Source organism: Pleuronectes platessa, chromosome 3, assembly GCF_947347685.1.
Source record: "Pleuronectes platessa chromosome 3, fPlePla1.1, whole genome shotgun sequence".
Lineage (NCBI taxonomy): Eukaryota > Metazoa > Chordata > Actinopteri > Pleuronectiformes > Pleuronectidae > Pleuronectes > Pleuronectes platessa.
In genome coordinates, this window is record NC_070628.1 from 30,007,669 (window position 1) to 30,027,128 (window position 19,460).

General features: G+C 38.6%; 1 protein-coding gene across 1 annotated transcript in view; it reads left to right on the forward strand.

Moving 5' to 3' along the window:
* The window catches only part of tenm3 (teneurin transmembrane protein 3), a 145,565-nt gene that overhangs the window by 119,892 nt on the left and 6,213 nt on the right, over positions 1–19,460 (forward strand). The window contains exons 30-44 of the mRNA XM_053417750.1: positions 1,557–1,616; positions 2,085–2,247; positions 6,769–6,907; positions 7,236–7,341; positions 7,591–7,733; positions 8,207–8,385; positions 9,458–9,562; positions 10,596–10,726; positions 13,163–13,332; positions 14,362–14,488; positions 15,851–16,048; positions 16,360–16,419; positions 16,953–17,297; positions 18,464–18,708; positions 18,791–18,972. Coding sequence (XP_053273725.1) covers positions 1,557–1,616; positions 2,085–2,247; positions 6,769–6,907; positions 7,236–7,341; positions 7,591–7,733; positions 8,207–8,385; positions 9,458–9,562; positions 10,596–10,726; positions 13,163–13,332; positions 14,362–14,488; positions 15,851–16,048; positions 16,360–16,419; positions 16,953–17,297; positions 18,464–18,708; positions 18,791–18,972 — 2,353 coding nt within the window. The remainder of the gene's footprint in view (positions 1–1,556; positions 1,617–2,084; positions 2,248–6,768; positions 6,908–7,235; positions 7,342–7,590; positions 7,734–8,206; positions 8,386–9,457; positions 9,563–10,595; positions 10,727–13,162; positions 13,333–14,361; positions 14,489–15,850; positions 16,049–16,359; positions 16,420–16,952; positions 17,298–18,463; positions 18,709–18,790; positions 18,973–19,460) is intronic.

The window sequence follows — 19,460 nt, forward strand, 5'->3', positions numbered from 1 at the left end:
CTTCAATAGGTCAATTTGAATTTTTTTGGCTTTACAATGACTGAAATATCCGCTGTGGTCAACATAAATAAAGTTGTATCAGTTTGTCTTGCAAATACACTTCTTCTGTCTTCAATAGACAGTATTTTATTTCAGGTGCAACAAAAAAACGTTTGAAAGTTATTTTTTGATTAGATAAAGAATTTAATGCATTTATGCATTTTGTTGACCACTGAAAGGGCTTTAAAGTACAGTTTAGCCATTCACCCACACATTCATAAAGTGCATCTATGTGCAGCATTGTCTCTCTCACACACCCTGCATAGCCTTCAGGGGAAATTCAGTAACTCTTCCAAGGACACTTGGTCACGCGGATTGAAGGAAACTGGGATTGAAACGCAGACATTACGTTTAGTGGTAGACTACATATATATATATATATTGTACATAATTTGTGGACCGCTCCTAGCAGGACTTCATTGCTAGTGTGTTAAGCACAGTTTGGCTTTACAATTAATTAGCATACCGCAGTGGTCTTTAACAGATGGGTTGCCATTTATCATTTTATCTTCAAGACTCTGATTTCAATGGCAACTGCTTTAAAGAGCCTTATGATGTGAATAGAATTATAGTATTTACTGTTCAGCTATTGTGGATGTGATGGAGTGTAATGAAAAACATCTACTCAAGTCTCTACTTAAGAAATGAATACCTCATCCTGAGTACCAAGACGAATGAAATGTACTCTGAATGATACAATCACATTGCTCCTTTTAGCTGAGGTAATGTTCGTCACGTAGATATTGAGTGTGACCCTGCGTGTTAGTGCTATTCGAAAAATTCTGATTATGATGACTACTCAAAGCTCTTTACCATACAGTTCTGCCATTCACCCATTCACACACATTTGTACTGTGCGTTTATGTGCAGCATTTTTTCTATGAAAATGGGCAATTTGGGGTTCAGTATCTTGCCTAATGACACTTCGGCACACAGCATGGGGTAGACTGGAATCGAACCGTCAACCTTTTGGTTAGAGCACGACCCGCTCTCAACCCCCTGAGCCAAGCCATGATGATAATCATGAATATGGGATGAAAAAACGTCCTCATTAACTGGAATAAACCTGTAGCAGAACCAGACTCAATGTGGGCGACCATATGCCTGAACTTGTTGGGGTGAGCAGGGAAAAATGGGGAGGAGAGGAGAGATTGGTGGAAAAGAGGGGAGAGAAGACAGATATGGGGGAAGGGAAGAGAGGGATGCAGGTTGTCCTTTTTTTGTTTTATTTTTGAGAGGACTTTATTTATTGATTACTATCGGGATGTGAAGAGAATTTCAACAAATAAGACAAAATGTTATTCAAAAACAACTTACCAACCCCTACCTTTAAGAGTAAAAAACGTTGCATTCATTGTCATTCACACTGTTTAGAAGTGTTATCAGACCTCTTCCCTTTACTTTTATATTTCTTGTACAGGATTTTTTCAGTTATGGCAGAGGTATGCATTCTACTGAGTTGCATTCTAATTTTACTAAGTTTAAAAATGTCTATTTACGGCTATCACCCCCACTAGGTGTCGACTGATGGAGAAATTACCCATCTAGCTGGAGCGCTATCTGACTGTGACTGCAAGGTACTATGCCACAACTATTTCACTCCCCAGTTGTTTTTGCTTTGTCCATCAGCTCATCAAACCCTCTGAAGCTCAAATGAATATGTGGCAGTCAAAACATTACATGCATTAGATTACATATAGAATATATTTGTATATTTGTATAGAAACCTTATGTTTGTATATAGAATAGATAGACTTTATCGTCATAGTATGGTGATACAACAAGATGTGCATATGAACTTAATCAAATAATTAAAAAGACACAAGATATAACATATTTCATACACATTCCGTGCACATTTCCCCATTCAAGCAGACATAAAGTGTAAATACATTAGAATATGTATGTTATCTAATCCCAATACAATACAGTGGTACAATGACCTAATTCTTTCCTATGCCTTCCATAACACATGCCAAGTTTGTGTCTCACTTCTTTCTTGCTACTTCTTTCTTTCCCACTCCTCACCTCCATCTGCCCTGCAGAATGATGCCAACTGTGACTGCTATCAGACTGGAGATGGCTATGCTAAAGACGCAAGGTTTAATTGCCCTTCCTCTTTGGTGGTGTCTCCAGATGGGACACTGTATGTCGCTGATCTGGGAAACATCCGCATTCGAGCCATTCGGCGAAACCAACCACCCACTGGTATGTACAGAATACAATACAAAAACATTCTACATTTCTCTCTCTCTCTCTCTTTGGCATGGTGAAAATATTAGTTAAAGCAAAAATCAAATGGGTCCACAAATGGTTGGATATCGATACAATCTTTACAGTTGTATTGTTGTACAACGCTGCGGTTCAGATGGCTTTAATAGAAGCTCAGAAGGATAAGCAATTCCAGAATGATCATGGGAATATTATGATGAAGCTCTCTCAGAGTTACTAGCTGATCGTTATTAAGATGAAAACCAACCCGCTGTATATGCACAGGTCAATGTGTGTTTTTATTCACACCTACCCCACCCATAAAGATAATCAATCCCCACCACGTGTGCGTGCGTGCGTGCGTGCGTGCGTGCTTGCGTGCGTGTGTGCGCGCGCGCTCCCAGAAAGCGGACACACACACAGGCCCCGGGGCTCCGCCCCCCGCCCTCGCTCACAAAGAACACAGTGAGATCAGAGCTCTTTCACGTGAACCAGCCGCTCAGTGACTGACTGCTTCTTAACAGTAGAAACAGTGAAAACACAGAGTTTCTCTGGTCACAGCTGCTCAGAGATCAGCGCCGCAGCTTCTTGATCAGAGCAGAAGCTGCAGGTGGTTTGTACCGAGCTTCAATTTCGGTGTGTCCGTCTCTAGTCTGACCTGCTCTCACGTTTTGTTTTAATATTTCGTCAACTAAAATATGCGTCACATCCTATTACGTCCCGGCGCTCTTCCCTGCAGGTCGCTAATCTACAGTGTCCGACCCCCCGATCCCAAAAAAGAAAAGTCTGCGAGGAAAATAGAGAGTTTAATTCTGCGTGGACAGATTAATTTGCTTTCACTGCCAACGATGCTGGCTTACCTGTATGCTTGACATGTGGCGAGGAATTAGCAAACAAAAGAAAATGTAATGTTTAAAGACATTTACAGAGCAAGCACATAGCATCTGCTGAAAAGTACCTAGCCGGAGATGACCAAAAAAAGCATAGTTCTGTGTTTCATTTATTTCAAAGGAGGCCTACACATGTATTTTGTTATCCTCTTCATAAGAGTTTGGTGTTTTCCTTTTTTTTAACAGGTAAAAATTGCAGTTAAATGTCAACAGTTTTTTTTGTTCTCGTTATAATTTAATAAATGCAACAAACTATAGTTTTTATATATTGTATAACTATGTACATAACTTTATAACCTTCTGTTATCAAATATGTTTTGCGGCTCCAGGCAGATTTAATTTGGGGGAAGAGGGGGAAAAATGGCTCTTTTGATAGTAAAGGTTGCCTACCCCTGCCCTAGATGATGGTGAGCGGCCCAGATCATGAGGCAGCAATAAGCCGCAAATCGTGATACTTCCCGATTTAGATTAGGTTTTCATGTTGGTAAGCAGTGCTAGATTGAGCAATTCAACTTAAGTTAAACCAGTCCACAAACTGTTTCCCCTGTAAGATTGTGAAGTGTCTATGGGTTATTGGGCAAACATCAGCAATGGAGCAATGTTTTTTGGAGAGCAGTGGCCGGACACCACAGAGATGTTAGCCAGTTCCAATTATTTCTTCAAGCCTTTAGCTGTTACTCTAGAATTTTTCTTTACCTCATTGATGATTCTGCCTTGTGCCTTTGGAGTCACTTTGGCCGGGTGTCCACCTGTAGTGAGACTAACCACTGTACCTCATTGGACATAAGGTTCATTGACCTTCCATTATGCTACAAAATGTTTTTTCTCATCAATGCTGCAAATACCCTTATCTTGATAATGTTCTCCTTTACACGTGATATCTACTGCACTTCTATGTTCACATGTGGCTCTCTCTGAGGGTTCTACGTTCATTTAACCCTGTTAAAATTTTTTTTTTTTTAGTTTTTCCTTACACTTGGTGAGGGTTAAGGGCAGAGGATGTCACGCCATGTTAAACCCCATGAAACAAATTGTGATTTGTGAATATTGGCTAACAAAAGCCAATATATTATATAAAAAAAAATTGATTGAAACCATTTATCGAAGTATTTGGGATTTTTTAAAATCTTTTCCAGTGTAATGAAAGTCAACTACTCTTGATTCACATCAGCTGAAGCTTCTTGTGAATAGCAAATGCAAAACGTTTGAATGAGAGTTGTGAAGAAAAAGGGAGATGATAAGTCGATTTACTGGTAGACAACACTGAATGTTCTGTTCATGTTCCCGGCTCAGCTTTGACTTAGTTCAAGTTAGTGTGCTCAGAGGTGTCTAACCCACACCTCTGAATTTGTTTAATTTATTGGACTTCAGGTTTGTTAACTTCTGACTCCGTTAAGCTTTAGTCAAGTCATTAGTCAATGGGTTCACGTGTGAATGTTGCACTCAATATGGAAAAGAACAATGCAATATTTAGTGTGGTATTAATTAAAACAGATGCAATTTTTTAACCGCAGATCATGTTGAATGTTTTAATACAAATTCACACATACAGTGCCTTGCATAAGTATTCACCCCCTTTGGACTTTTCTACATTTTGTCATGGTATAACCACAGATTAAAATTTATTTCATCGTGAGTTTATGTAATGGACCAACACAAAATAGTGCATCATTTGGAAGTGGGGGGAAATATTACATGGATTTCACAATTATTTACAAATAAAAATCTGAAAAGTGTTGAGTGCATATGTATTCACCCCCTTTACTGTGAAACCCCTAACAAAGATCTGGTGCGACCAATTGCATTCACAAGTCACATTTGCAAGTCACATAATTAGTAAATAGGGTCCACCTGTCTGCAATTTAATCTCAGTATAAATACACCTGTTCTGTGACGGACTCAGAGTTTGTTGGAGATCATTACTGAACAAACAGCATCATGAAGACCAAGGAGCTCACCAAACAGGTCAGGGATAAAGTTGTGGAGAAATATGAAGCAGGGTTAGGTTATAAAAAAATATCCAGAGCTTTGAACATCTCTCTGAGCACCATAAAATCCATCATAAGAAAATGGAAAGAATATGGCACAACCGCAAACCTACCAAGAGGAGGCCGTCCACCCAAACTGAAGAGTCGGACAAGGAGAAAATTAATCAGAGAAGCAACCAGGAGGCCCATGGTTACTCTGGAGGAGTTGCAGAGATCCACAGCTGAGGTGGGAGAATCTGTCCACAGGACAACTATTAGTCGTCTACTCCACAAATCTGGCCTTTATGGAAGAGTGGCAAGAAGAAAGCCATTGTTGAAAGGGATCCATAAAAAAATCCCGTTTGGAGAAGCCATGTGGGAGACACAGCAAACATGTGGAAGAAGGTGCTCTGGTCAGATGAGACCAAAATTGAACTTTTTGGCCTCAATGCAAAACACTATGTGTGGCGAAAACCCAACACTGCCCATCACCCTGAGCACACCATCCCAACAGTGAAACATGGTGGTGGTAGCATCATGCTGTGGGGATGCTTCTCTTCAGCAGGTACAGGGAAACTGGTCAGAATAGAGGGAAAGATGGATGGAGCCAAATACAGGGAAATCCTTGAAGAAAATCTGATGCAGTCTGCAAAAGACTTGAGACTGGGGCAGAGGTTCATCTTCCAGCAGGACAATGACCCTAAACATACAGCCAGAGCTACAAAGGAATGGTTTGGATTAAAGAATGTTAATGTCTTAAAATGGCCCAGTCAAAGCCCAGACCTCAATCCAATAGAGAATCTATGGCAAGACTTGAAGATTGCGGTTCACAGACGGTCTCCATCCAATCTGACTGAGCTTCATCTTTTTTGCCAAGAAGAATGGACAAACCTTTCCATCTCTAGATGTGCAAAGCTGGTAGAGACATACCCCAAAAGACTTGCAGCTGTAATTGCAGCGAAAGGGGGTTCTACCAAGTATTGACACAGGGGGCTGAATACTTATGCACCCAACAGATGTCAACTTTTTTGTTCTCATTATTGTTTGTGTCACAATAAAATTTATTTTGCACCTCCAAAGTACTATGCATGTTTTGTTGATCAAACGGGAAAAAGTTTATTTAAGTCTATTTGAATTCCAGTTAGTAACAGTACATAATGGGAAAAAGTCCAAGGGGGGTGAATACTTATGCAAGGCACTGTAAATGCTGGTAATTTCCAAAGGGTTCACTTATTTTTTCTTGCCACTGTATTTGTAAATCACCCCACTGAACCAGAAAACCACCTTCTTTGTCTCTCCTCTGTCTATCTTACTGATTAGGAAAATACTCCAGCACAAATGTTCGCTGAAAGATAGCTGAAACTTTTTAGCCCCTACCCCTTGTGCCAGGCTGACTTTGTACATAAGAATTTGTTCGTAATGGTTTACGTGGTTAAATAAAGGTTAAAAAAGATGCAGGCTAATCTGTATGTACACTTGATTACATGGACTGTGCCTTTCAGTAAAGTTGTTTGGGTTTGAAAAGTGACCACACAACATGCATCGTAGTTGCATATACTGTTTTCCAATTCATCAACTGCAATTGGTTCTGTGATGATACTGTACATTGAAGTTTGCATTACATATAAACTGGGTGACTCTGTTTGTCCTTGTGTCACCAGGCTCTCTGGCTTCGGGTCCCAGCTTTTATGAAGTGGCTTCTCCAACCTCTGAAGAGTTATATGTGTTTGACGTGAATGGGACTCATCAATTCACCATGTCTCTGGTCACTGGAGACTACAAATACAACTTTAGCTACAGGTTTGTGTGTGTGTGTGTGTGTGTGTGTGTGTGTGTGTGTGTGTGTGTGTGTGTGTGTGTGTGTGTGTGTGTGTGTGTGTGTGTGTGTGTGTGTGTGTGTGTGTGTGTGTGTGTGTGTGTGTGTGTGTAATTTGTCACATTTTTACCACCTAAAAAAGAAAGTGATTAATACAAATACATTACTAAAAATCCCCTGCAAAACCTCTCTTTATTCATCACATCTAAAAAAATATATATATTTCTGCAGTCTCTTTTTTTTTCTACTTTAAAAATATACACCGAATTCTTTATTCATGTAATTTTCCTCCCTTCATTCCTTGACTCTCAGCAACGAGGAGGATGTGACTGCAGTGACAGACAGCAGTGGAAACACCCTCCGTATCCGTAGAGATACCAACAGGATGCCTGTACGTGTGGTTGCCCCTGACAATCAGGTGAGATAAGCATCTTCACATATTCATTTCCGCAAAAGACAAAAGTGTATGATGTATGTTATATGTATGTTAGATAAATATAAATCTTTAACAACAAAAAATAAAAAGCTGTCTTATTGTCTATCTGACAATGTAGTCTATCTGTATATCTCTAGTATGTCTGTCTGTATATTTTAGTCTTGCACTAATGTCACACATTATGATTTATGTCTTATGAGAATAATTTTGTTTGTTTGTGTGTATTATCAGGTTATCTGGCTGAGCATCGGAACTAACGGTGGACTTAAATCTCTTACGGCTCAGGGTCAGGAACTGGTCTTGTTTAGTTACCATGGCAGCAGTGGCTTGCTGGCTACCAAGAGCATCCAGATAGGCTGGACTACCTTCTACGAGTGAGCAGATTTACTGTTTGATTGCATTTCTGAATGGCTGTAATCTGGTCGATGGATTGACCTTTGGATTTTTTAAGTTCTACATGACTCTTTTATAGAAGTGAAAGAAAAATTCAGGCAGTTTTGAGAAAAATGTATATTCTGATTGCTCTCCCATAACCAGCACAAAGAGGGGAACATATGCTAAGTGTCAAGCTGAACTGAAAAAACATGCACTGCTTCTTTTCACGACTATGAAAACCAAACCATTTGTCTTTTTAGAAGAGACACTGAATAATAAAAAAGTTAAACTGCCTCATCTAATTTAACAAAAATGTTTTAATTTAATTTTCTTTTTAAATCAATTTTAAAGTGTGCCTTCATTAAGTGTGTATGTGATAGTTATATCGATTTTGGTATCAATCAAGTTTGTTATTTAATTGTAAATAACGTTTTTCTATTCCTTTCTCCCTGCATCCTCACTCTCCTTGAAGCTATGACAGCGAGGGTCGTCTGACTAATGTGACCTTCCCCACCGCTGTTGTGACCAATCTCCACGGCGACATGTCATCAGGAGCTGTTGCTGTGGACATAGAGACGTCTGGGAGAGATGAGGATGTTTCTATAACAACCAATCTATCATCGATCGACTCCTACTACACTATAGTGCAGGGTAAGGTGCTTACACAAACATGCATGTTACAGAGAAACAAAGACAGAAGTATAATGTTGTTCCTGGTCAAATTATTTATTATTTATTTATTTGACAAAAAACAAATTGTGTGTTCCGTATACAAATTGTTTTCCACAAAATGTTCCTCTGGCTAAGGTTGAATGCACCATGGAACCACTGTGACTTAATAGCTTCCTTATTACTGCTTATTGATAGTAAGTAAGGAAGTTGTTGAACATGAATTACATCTTAATATGCTTTTTCTCAGTATCGGCCTTATACGGTGGTAGTACCACATGAATAGTCATACTCCCTTCATAACACTTAATAAATATGTTCTCTTCACATGTAAAAAAACACAAAACTGCAAGGCTTAAATGTGTCCAAATAACTCTAAATGATGTTCTCCATTCCAAAGTGAGATTTTTCATATAACTAATTCACAAGTAGTGTGACACTTATTAACCCACACAGTTACCCTATTCTAAAGTTGCCTCTTCCCACACTTAGTAAATCCATTATAGCACACAACTACTCCAAAGACCAGATGCTATTCTTAAGTGATGGGTTACACCATGAGAAACAATGGAGGTCTACTGAGATGCACAGGTTCTAGAAGAAAAGAGTCAGCACAAGAATAACTATCTCCTTTATTAATGGACGTCTTCAGAGATTTTCAAACATATCTATTAAAAGGAGCACACAGATTTTCAACCATTTCTCTATGTATTTGTTACAAAACCTAACTTTAGAATAGTCAACATGTTCTGAGTCCTCTCCATGACCATGTTGTTCTCATATCAAAAATATCTACTACATTTGTTCAGTGTGGGGAGTTCATAAAAACATAAGAATTGTCAAATTTGTAGATACGTGGTGGTAATTAGCATTTTTTATTATTCATTTTGTGTTCTTAACTCATGTTTTTTTCTATAATTTATCCTCAGTGCACATAAGTATTTTACAGGAGTTTTGAATAAATACCTTAAAACTTGCCTATTGAAAAGAGAATTAATGTAAAATATTGTAATGCCTCTGTCATGATAATTGTCCCTGTCTTTCTCTAATACAGACCAGCTTCGTAACAACTACCATGTGGGTAATGACCATTCACTGAGGGTCATATACGCCAATGGGATGGACACACACTACCAGACAGAGCCCCACATATTGGCAGGTATGCAGTTTAGAGCACACTACCCCAATTATGTGACTAGTTATAGGTTTTATGTCAAGTAGATTATGTTACAGACAAATTGAAATCTAAAATAATCCGGCTGCACAGATTTGGTCTGGCCCTTAATGGCCCTTAAGCCATTTGCGGATGCATGTTGCGTTATTGTGCTTATCAGCCTCACAACTCTCATTCAAATGTGTATAGATAGTGAACAGATACCTATTGTATGGTAAAGGTCTGCTTAATACCTATCCCTAAATAAAAAATCATGAATTCCAAAAAGTGAATTTATACCAGCTGCACTTGCCTCTCTTGTGATGAAATTCTTTGAAAAAATCTTAAAGAGACAAAATCATCTCCATAATAGATGACAAACTGGACCAATTACAGTTTGCCTATCAAGCAGGGAGAAGGCTGGAGGATACATAGTCATCAATTGCAGTGCGACTGGTCACAGCAACTGTTGTCAACTGGGTCCAAGAGCCACTCCTACTGCTCTGATCAATCAATCAATCAAATTTTATTTGTATAGCCCATATTCACAAATTACAATTCGTCTCATAGGGCTTTAACAGGGTGTTACTCATGTGGACCCAAAAGCCTATAGATCCCCATATTCCTGACGATGTGGACTCCATAAATACTGTATATGCCATTTACAACCCAAGTGTCATAAGACTCGAGAGTGACACCAATCCCAAACCTAACTCTTTGAGTGGTTTTCAGCTATTACATTGACCTTGACAAAGTGTGAGCATTGCCACAGATGATATGCAACACATCCGGGATTTTGCAATAAAGTAAGAAACAACCTATAAAACTCAAATTTAGGATATACAGGGACTAACTGAATATAATTAAACTGTCCGATAAACTATACACTTAGCACAGTCACACAATTACATTTTAGCACGTACTGGTTATGAACAGCAACAATCCAATGTGCTTTTGTTTTTCCTTTTATACACTATTTTTAGATTGTTCTGTGCCACAATAGTGTTGGCATTCATATATTCTTCAAATCCCTCCATAGGTGCTGCTAACCCAACTGTAGCCCGGCGCAACATGACACTTCCGGGAGAGAATGGCCAAAACCTGGTGGAGTGGAGATTCAGGAAGGAACAGACACGAGGAAAAGTCATTGTCTTTGGGAGAAAGCTGAGGGTGAGAGGTCTCCAGCTAAAGCATGCCATAAACAGACAACAATAGAATGTCTCAGAATTGACATTATCCATGGTATATTAGTTGATAACTTAGAGTTATTTCAATAACTATAACTTCTCATATGAAGAATATCGTAATTATCATAAGTAATTGTGCAATTTATTATGTGTTTAAATTCCAGCAAGAGGTTATGGTTGCCTACTGGAGAAGACATTTTTACAACATAATAAATAAATAAGGACCATCTTGTATCAACAGTGTAGTATCTCGTAACCCATTAATCAAATAGAAATTTGTATCATTATTATTTTAACCAGTTCTGTTCCCATGGTGCTGCAGTAGTTCTAAGTCTCACCTCATAGTTGAAGGCTGGGGGTCTGAAGTTCACTATGTGTGAAATGAACTTGTTGTTCCTATGCATGCGTGGGCTGCCTCCAGGTGCTCCAACTTCCTCTCAGAGTCCAAACATATGTAGGATAACTGGTTACTCAGAATTGCCTGTAGAAGGGGATGTGAGTGTGAATGGTGGTTTGCTGGGATTGTATGACTATCTGAATATGAGACAACGTTAATGTTAATACATTATGTATCATTATTGGTGCTTTTCTAGTCTTAACGACCTCTGAACGTGCTTTTCTGATGAGGACTATTATTTGGGCGTATCTGAAAATAGATTTTTCTTCGCATTGAATATGACTATAAAATATTCAATGAATTTATTTTATGTAAGGTATATATTGTCATAAAACCTTAGCTGTTTCTCCATTTATCCCACAACATAAAGGAGGACTTTAATATCATCATTAAATTATTATTTCTGAAGAAAGTTCATTCAGAAGCTACAATGCAATGACAGGGCTTAATAATAATAATAATGATTATAATAATACATTTTATTTATACAGCACTTTTTAAGGAACTGACCTACATACAATTTAAGACAGACACACGTAACATAAAAGCAAAAAAACATTACATAATTATACATTGAAAGTAGTTTTGAAGAGGTGAGTTTTTTTAAGGGATTTGAAAGTGGATAGGTCAGTGCAATCTCTGATGTATTCGGGAAGAGAGTTCTAGAGGGAGGTGGCAGCTATTGACAAGGCTCTGTCAACCAATGTCCGGTGCTTGTTCCTGTGTGGTATGGAGAGGGATGTTGGCGTCAGAGGAGAGGAGACTGGAAGGATTGTGGTATAGGAGTCTGTGAGCGAAGAAGGATCCTGGTTGTGGCGGGCTCTGTGGGTGAGGAGGAGGACTTTGATTTGGATGTGATGAGTCTGTGGAGATTCTGGAGGATAGGGGTGATGTGGTCTTACAACATTTAACTTTACACCAAATGCACGTTTTTTCTAAGGTGAAGCAGTTTGTGGAGTACAGGGTTTGCAATTAAGTGATACTAAACACAAGAGCAAGTAACACCAAACACAGACAGAAAAACCTATTTAGGAGTCATGAACAGAAACCTAATTGACATGAAAAATAGCTGGAATGCTAAGGCAGCAAAGCGCAATCATAAGCTATGACTTATGAGTGGCGAAAAGGGACCACTTGGTAACTCTTTAAGAGAATACTTGTGCTGTCTTGAATGCCTTCAGTGAAATGAAATTAAATAATGAGAGGAAATAATGAAAACACACAACAAACCTGTAAGTTTAACAAGATGATTAATTCATCATGTAGGGCAATCAGTAATTTCCAGATGTATTTGTTTATCAATGGCAACTTTTACTGTCAATTCTATCTAAAGTTTATGGATACAAGTAATAGAGCGGATTCATTTCATGATACATTTAAGCATAAGATTTGTTCTAATGTTTGTGTTCTAATGGTATAATTTATTACATTATTGTACTTAATAGATCAGTATCAGATCAAAGCAAGAGGTCCAGCTGGGCCACTCTTTTGTGATTGATCAGCCACTTAGAGCTTGTGTTGGAAATATCACATTCCTTATCCAGACACATCCTAATCAGATCTGAACACTGCTGTAGCCATGGTAACATTGGCCTTCGCCTATACCAATCAAGCACTTAAGGGACTCTACATGCACTTTCTGTAAGAGAGGACTTTGGCCTTTGTACAGTGGTTTTGTTTTTGATAAACTACAGTGGGCTATCCACACAGTAGTGGTTTTCAAAAGCAAAAGTGTATTGAATTAATATAGCTTACCCTACCTTTAATGAGAATAAACGATAATGGTTTATGCTGCTTTTTAATATTCTTGGTTGTTTCATAGTAGGGATAACACAGTTCTTGGTGAGGCTATAGCCCAAACCAGCCATACCCTGCCACTGTTGATGTATCTGTAACTAAAAATAGCAAGGACACCCTGTAGGAAAGATAAAGCCACGTAAATAAAATACCATACAGTCACTTGAATTTGCACAAAACCTCATAAAGAGTTTCTCTATTAATTGGTTATTAATGTGTTTCCAGGTGAATGGTAGGAACTTGCTGTCTGTGGATTACGATCGTACACTGCGAACAGAGAAAATTTATGATGACCACAGGAAGTTCCTGCTGAAGATCATCTATGACACCCAAGGCCATCCCACTCTCTGGGTTCCCAGCAGCAAGCTTCTATCGGTCAACTTGACTTACTCCAGGTAAGCCCTACTGTAATGGGTGTTTGAAGATGTACCCTGTGTATGTATGTGTTTTTAGAAATTTAATTGAAAAATTTGGAAAAATGTGAGCATTGTACTTTTTTCTCTTTTTTGTCCTTATTATGTATTGTCGATGCTCAGTAAACATACTATTAAAAAAACAACAACATCAGATTTCTGACCAAGAGAGGAAGAGAAAGATCCAGCAGATTATGTTGAGGTATTAATTGAGGATAACATTAGTTACTGTCTAGTTTCCTCTGCTAAGGAGTTTGTTTACTGAACGGATTTCCGTGAAATTGTGTGGAGGGGTATGGCATAACCGAAGGAAGGCCCCCTAAATTTAGGTGCAGATCCGCATCATGGGGCAGATCAAGGATTCAGTTTTTCTTTGCTCTGTTAGACAGATTTATTTTTTAACTTCCTTCAACATTTTGAGATGGTGTTTTTAAAGGTTTTCCTTGATTTCTCAGAGAATAATCCATTAAGTTTGATGAAAAAAATGTTTTAATGAACTGATATTGGGTGATTGTGTGCAATTTGGTGCAGATCTAAATAAAAATCCTCATCTAGTGAATTTAAATGTGGTTTCATAAGGGGACTATGCATGGGCGTTGGCACCAAGTGCAATTCTAGTTTTAGAACCTTTCTACTTGTAAGTTGGTTACTTGCTGCTTAGTGACAGAGTACAGTCCCATTTTCACTATTTCACAGAAATGTTGGCATTTGGGAGAGTGGAGGTGCACTGACTTTAACCGATACAACCTTATACAATCCAATGCACACTGCTGCACTTTGGACTTTATTATATTATCAATTATGTGTGTAAAAAGTTGTACATTTTTGTTCACATTGTCTGAAATTAACCTGTGATGTGTAAATGCCAAATGTGTGTGTGTGTGTGTGTGTGTGTGTGTGTGTGTGTGTGTGTGTGTGTGTGTGTGTGTGTGTGTGTGTGTGTGTGTGTGTGTGTGTGTGTGTGTGTGTGTGTGTGTGTGTGTGTGTGTGTGTCTGTGTGTGTGTGTCTAGTACGGGTCGGTTGACAGGCCTCCAGAGAGGTCCAACTACAGAGAGGTGGGAGTACGACAGTCAGGGAAGAATTATTTCCCGAATCTTTGCTGATGGAAAGACATGGAGCTACACTTACCTGGATAAGGTGAAGTACACTTCTAAGGCTTCGATAAGAGCATGTATCATCACTGCATAGGTATCACCTTTTATGTGTAAGCTGTGTATTTCAATGATGTAGTGCCACATGCATGCACATGAGCTCATGCACAATAGACTGTAAAGTCTACAGAGATATGACCAAAAAAGAGAAATCACATGCGGTACAGGTACTCCATTGTCCTCTCACAGTCCAAACACATGCAGGTTTAACTGGTGACTTTAAATGTAAAATTGAGACATGAATGTGAGTTTGAATGGTGGTTGGTGTCTGTGTCAGCCCTGTTACAGACTGACCATCATTTGTATCCCATCTCTCGCACATTGTGAGCTATTGGTAAAACTAATGGATGGAAATGTATAACATGCAAATGTATAAATTATATAATGACCCTAATCTGATTATGTGAAAACATGATTATTTTGTATCTATTATTATTGATGAGTTTGTATACGTGTGTGTGCGTGCGTGCATTACATCTAACAACCAATCATAACTTAATCATAAATACAATTATTGAGGTCTAAACTTTGATACCATGTCCTGACTAACTTCACTGACTTGCTAATGCCAAGACCCCTCTATAATTTCTCAACCTTACTGATATTATGATAGATACTTTATTAATCCAAAGGGAAATTCAGAAATTTGGTGCTATAAGATCAAATTTATTTGATTTGAACAGCTGTCCATACCATGGCTGCTGCCATTGTTGATTTACACACACACTCACACACACGCAAATATATATACCTTACTATGTAAAGTGCCATGAGATAATACATGTTATGATTTTACACTAGTGATGGATGAGGATGGGTGAGCAGTGGTATCGCAAGATCATAATATCTTACTTTGTGAGAATGACATCTTGGCCAAGCATTTTGCCTCAGTATGAGACCAAATGGACCAGCTATAATGTGTCATGGTGTAAAATGGGGCTATCCCTCCCCTGGGCAGGTTGGTGGGCAGCTGTGGCTCAGGAGATAGGGCGAATCATCCACTAACCAGAACTAGAACACTAACGAGAACCAGAACACTAACCTATTTTCCCCATTCCACTCGCAAGTGTTTTTGAGCAGTTTACGAGAGATGTATGATACTGGTACGAGGGATGATAGAGAAAGCTGCTGCACTGTATGAATGTGTGTCCGGACTGGTGGCAGAGCTGTATTGTAAAGCGCTTTAAGTGGTCATCGAGACAAGAGACTATCATTACATGTCATTAGTCAGCTGTGTTAGGAAAGTGTATGAAAGAATGCCCAATGTTCCACATTGTGTAAATTGTATTTTTGTGTCTTTTACTCTGTCTGTACTGTTCACACATTTCTACAACTTTCTCTCCAACAGTCCATGGTCTTGCTGCTACACAGCCAGCACCAGTACATCTTTGACTATGACTCAGGAGACCATCTGTCAGCAGTCACCATGCCCAGTGTGGCTCGACACACCATGCAGACCACCAGATCTATAGGATATTACAGGAACATGTACACCCCCCCAGAGAGCAATGCTTCTGTCACTGTGGACTACTCTGAAGATGGACAGGTCTGTATCCATGTTTGTGAGGAATTTAATTTCACTGCATAGAATATCTGTTTTTCTTCTCTTTAATTTTCCCTTTTATTACAGCTTTCCCAGCGAGAAAACCTGAAAAGATAGTTGTTTCCAATTAAACTATATTACCCATAATATTATTATGCTATTATACTTATCTTTCGCACTCTGTGTCTCCATCAACCTACATTATACCGTTTTAAGACTTTAAGGAAGTACTACATTTTTTTTGCATCCCAAGTGTGACCATGGTCAGTTCCGACTTCCGGTTTATGTCTACTGCTTTCTTTGTCTCTTTGTAGCTCCTCAGAGTTGCCCATCTAGGAACTGGTCGCCGAATCCTGTACAAATATCGCAGACAGGTATTTATGTTTTTACACAAAATACATGAATTAACATTTATCTGTATGGACTTTTATATTTGTTGCACATCCAGTTTATAATTAAAAAGTAAAAAAATTCAATAAATGCTATAAATAAATAATTCATATAAAAATGTATAATTCAATATTTGTAGTAAAACTAAGATTATTCGATCCATTTTTTATCTGTTTCTAAATTCTTAATTTTTATTTTCTGATCGGTCAACTCACAAATGAAAAGTTTGTAAGATTTATTTTTCCTAACTAACCGGATCAAAATAAGATAATGAGTTCAGAGATTAGATAGAATCGATCTATCAATGCTCTGTTTGGTGTAAATGAAGTCAAAGCAAAGAGAGATCAATATAGCAAACAGATGGAGAACCATGACGAAGTCAATTGTAAGAAGCAGCAGCAGCAGCAGGAAATGAACAGAAAGTGATGGTGTAGTGGATCCTGGATGTGTGGCAACAGGTATTACACAAAGTGCATTATTGTAAACACATACTGCATTGTTTTATTTGTCACATCAGAACAAGCTGGCAGAGATCCTCTATGACTCAACACGGGTCAGTTTCACTTATGATGAGACCGCTGGTGTGCTTAAAACCGTCAACCTGCAGAGCGAAGGTTTCATCTGCTCCATCCGGTACCGCCAGATCGGCCCACTGGTCGACCGGCAAATATTCCGCTTCAGCGAGGATGGGATGGTGAACGCCCGCTTTGACTACACCTACGACAACAGCTTCAGGGTTACCAGCATGCAGGCTGTAATCAATGAGACGCCACTGCCCATTGACCTCTATCAATTTGATGACATATCTGGGAAGGTGGAGCAGTTTGGGAAGTTTGGAGTCATCTATTATGATATCAATCAGGTAAGACAGGATACGCAGCATTATTTAAATTGCAGTTCATTAATTAATAACTAAGAAAAACTACCTTGGATAAATTTTGTATAATATATTATAACTATTATAATACTATAATAATACTAATCAGGCTTTAATTCAGTTAAATTTGTTTGTATAGCACCAAACCAAACCATCTCAAGGTTCTTTCATATTGGAGGGAGGAAGTAAAACCATACAATATTATAGAGAAACTCAACAGCTTTCACAGCGAGCAAACACTTGGTAACTGTAAAGAGAAAAAAACTCACTTTTAACAGGTAGAAACCTCGAACATAAAGGGACTCAATGCGGACTGCCATCTGCCTCGACTGCTTGGGGGAGAAAAAAGATAAGAAAAAAGAGAGAGGAGAGAAAGGTCGAAATGGGGGTGAGAAGAAAGAGAGATCAGGAACAGCTGTGTAATTGTCATATTTAAGCTCTGTTAGACAGGCTGTTATAATGAAAATAACAATAGTGATACCTGCAGATCAAATGATGTTATTGTTTATAGCATCACCAATTAATAATAATAAAAATAATAATAGCATCAGATCTGAATATTGATGGTAAAGAATTACAGAGGTAACAAATGCATGGACTATTTATTCACCATGCTTTTGAGAGTATTGGTCCGACTGAACCTTGTGGAACTACAAAACTAACTTTTGTGTGCATCGAAGAGACCTTGTTACCATTAAGAAATTGGAATCTATCTGATAAGTATGACTTAAACCCTCCGCATGCTGTCCCTTTAATCCAAAAATGTTCCAGGAACAGAATCTTGTGATCAATGTCAAATAAAGCACAAAGATAGAGCTGAACTAGTCGAGTCCATTCTCTGGGGCCACGAACAGGTTGTCTGTAACTTTCAGCAGTGCAGGTGCTGTAGTTGATACTGTGCTGGACAGTTTATCTGCTATTTGTGGGAGGGAGGTATTTTTTTTTTTCTCTCATGGTTGCAATTCTATTTTTGAAAAAGCTCATGAAATCATTTCTGCTAAGGGTTAAAGGAGCCAAAGTGCTCAAGGAAACCTGGGGTTGATCTTTTTTTCTTCTGTTAGTGATGAATAATAGGAGGTTCTGGCACATTGGAGGGCACGACTTTTGATAGTGTAGTAAGACTTGTTGAACTTTCCATCCCTCTGTATTAGATCATCTCCACAGCAGTGATGACCTACACCAAACACTTTGACCAGCATGGCCGCATCAAGGAGATCCAATATGAGATATTCAGGTCTCTGATGTACTGGATCACCATTCAGTATGACAACATGGGCCGTGTCACCAAACGTGAGATAAAGATTGGACCTTTTGCAAATACAACCAAATATGGTTACGAGTATGATGTTGATGGACAGCTGCAGACAGTCTCCCTCAATGAGAAGATGATGTGGAGGTAGGATTATTACATTAACCTGATAAAAGTACGATCATTTGATGTTACTATACGCTAATTGTATAATTTTCTGGGTTTCCAGGTATAACTATGATTTGAATGGGAACCTGCATTTGCTGAATCCTGGGAACAGTGGTCGATTAACTCCCCTACGCTACGATTTGAGGGACAGAATCACGAGACTTGGAGATGTTCAGTACCGATTGGATGAAGATGGTTTCCTGAGACAGAGAGGAGCTGAGATATTTGAATACAACTCTAAAGGTGGGAAATAATATATAGCATTTTGAACTTATTACCAATCTAACATTGCGCTGTAAAGGCCCTTAAACCCTAAAGAATGACAAAAAACATTGGTTAAAACCAACATGTGGAGAGTTTTATCATACCATATCAAAATCTCCTGATGCTCAAGTTTTTTTTTGCAGAAAAAGATTACAATCCCATTGAAATTGATACTACTTTTGGCAACCAGCAAAGATTGCAATTTAAGTATGCATGACAGGTAGTCTGTAGTTTTTCTGTTCTGCTCTGTTATGCACTCTTTGATCAATGTGCTGAACGGCGTGAGAGGAAGCTGTAGCTTCCCTTATATGCAGGATTTCCTTGGATTAGTAGCGTACTGCAGGTGAATGATCAGAATCACACAGATGTTTCCACTTCAAGTGTCTTTATTTCCACCACCACAACAACATTTGTTATTCACAACCGTCTGATGATTGAGTGGTTCTTCATAAATTTACAGAATAACA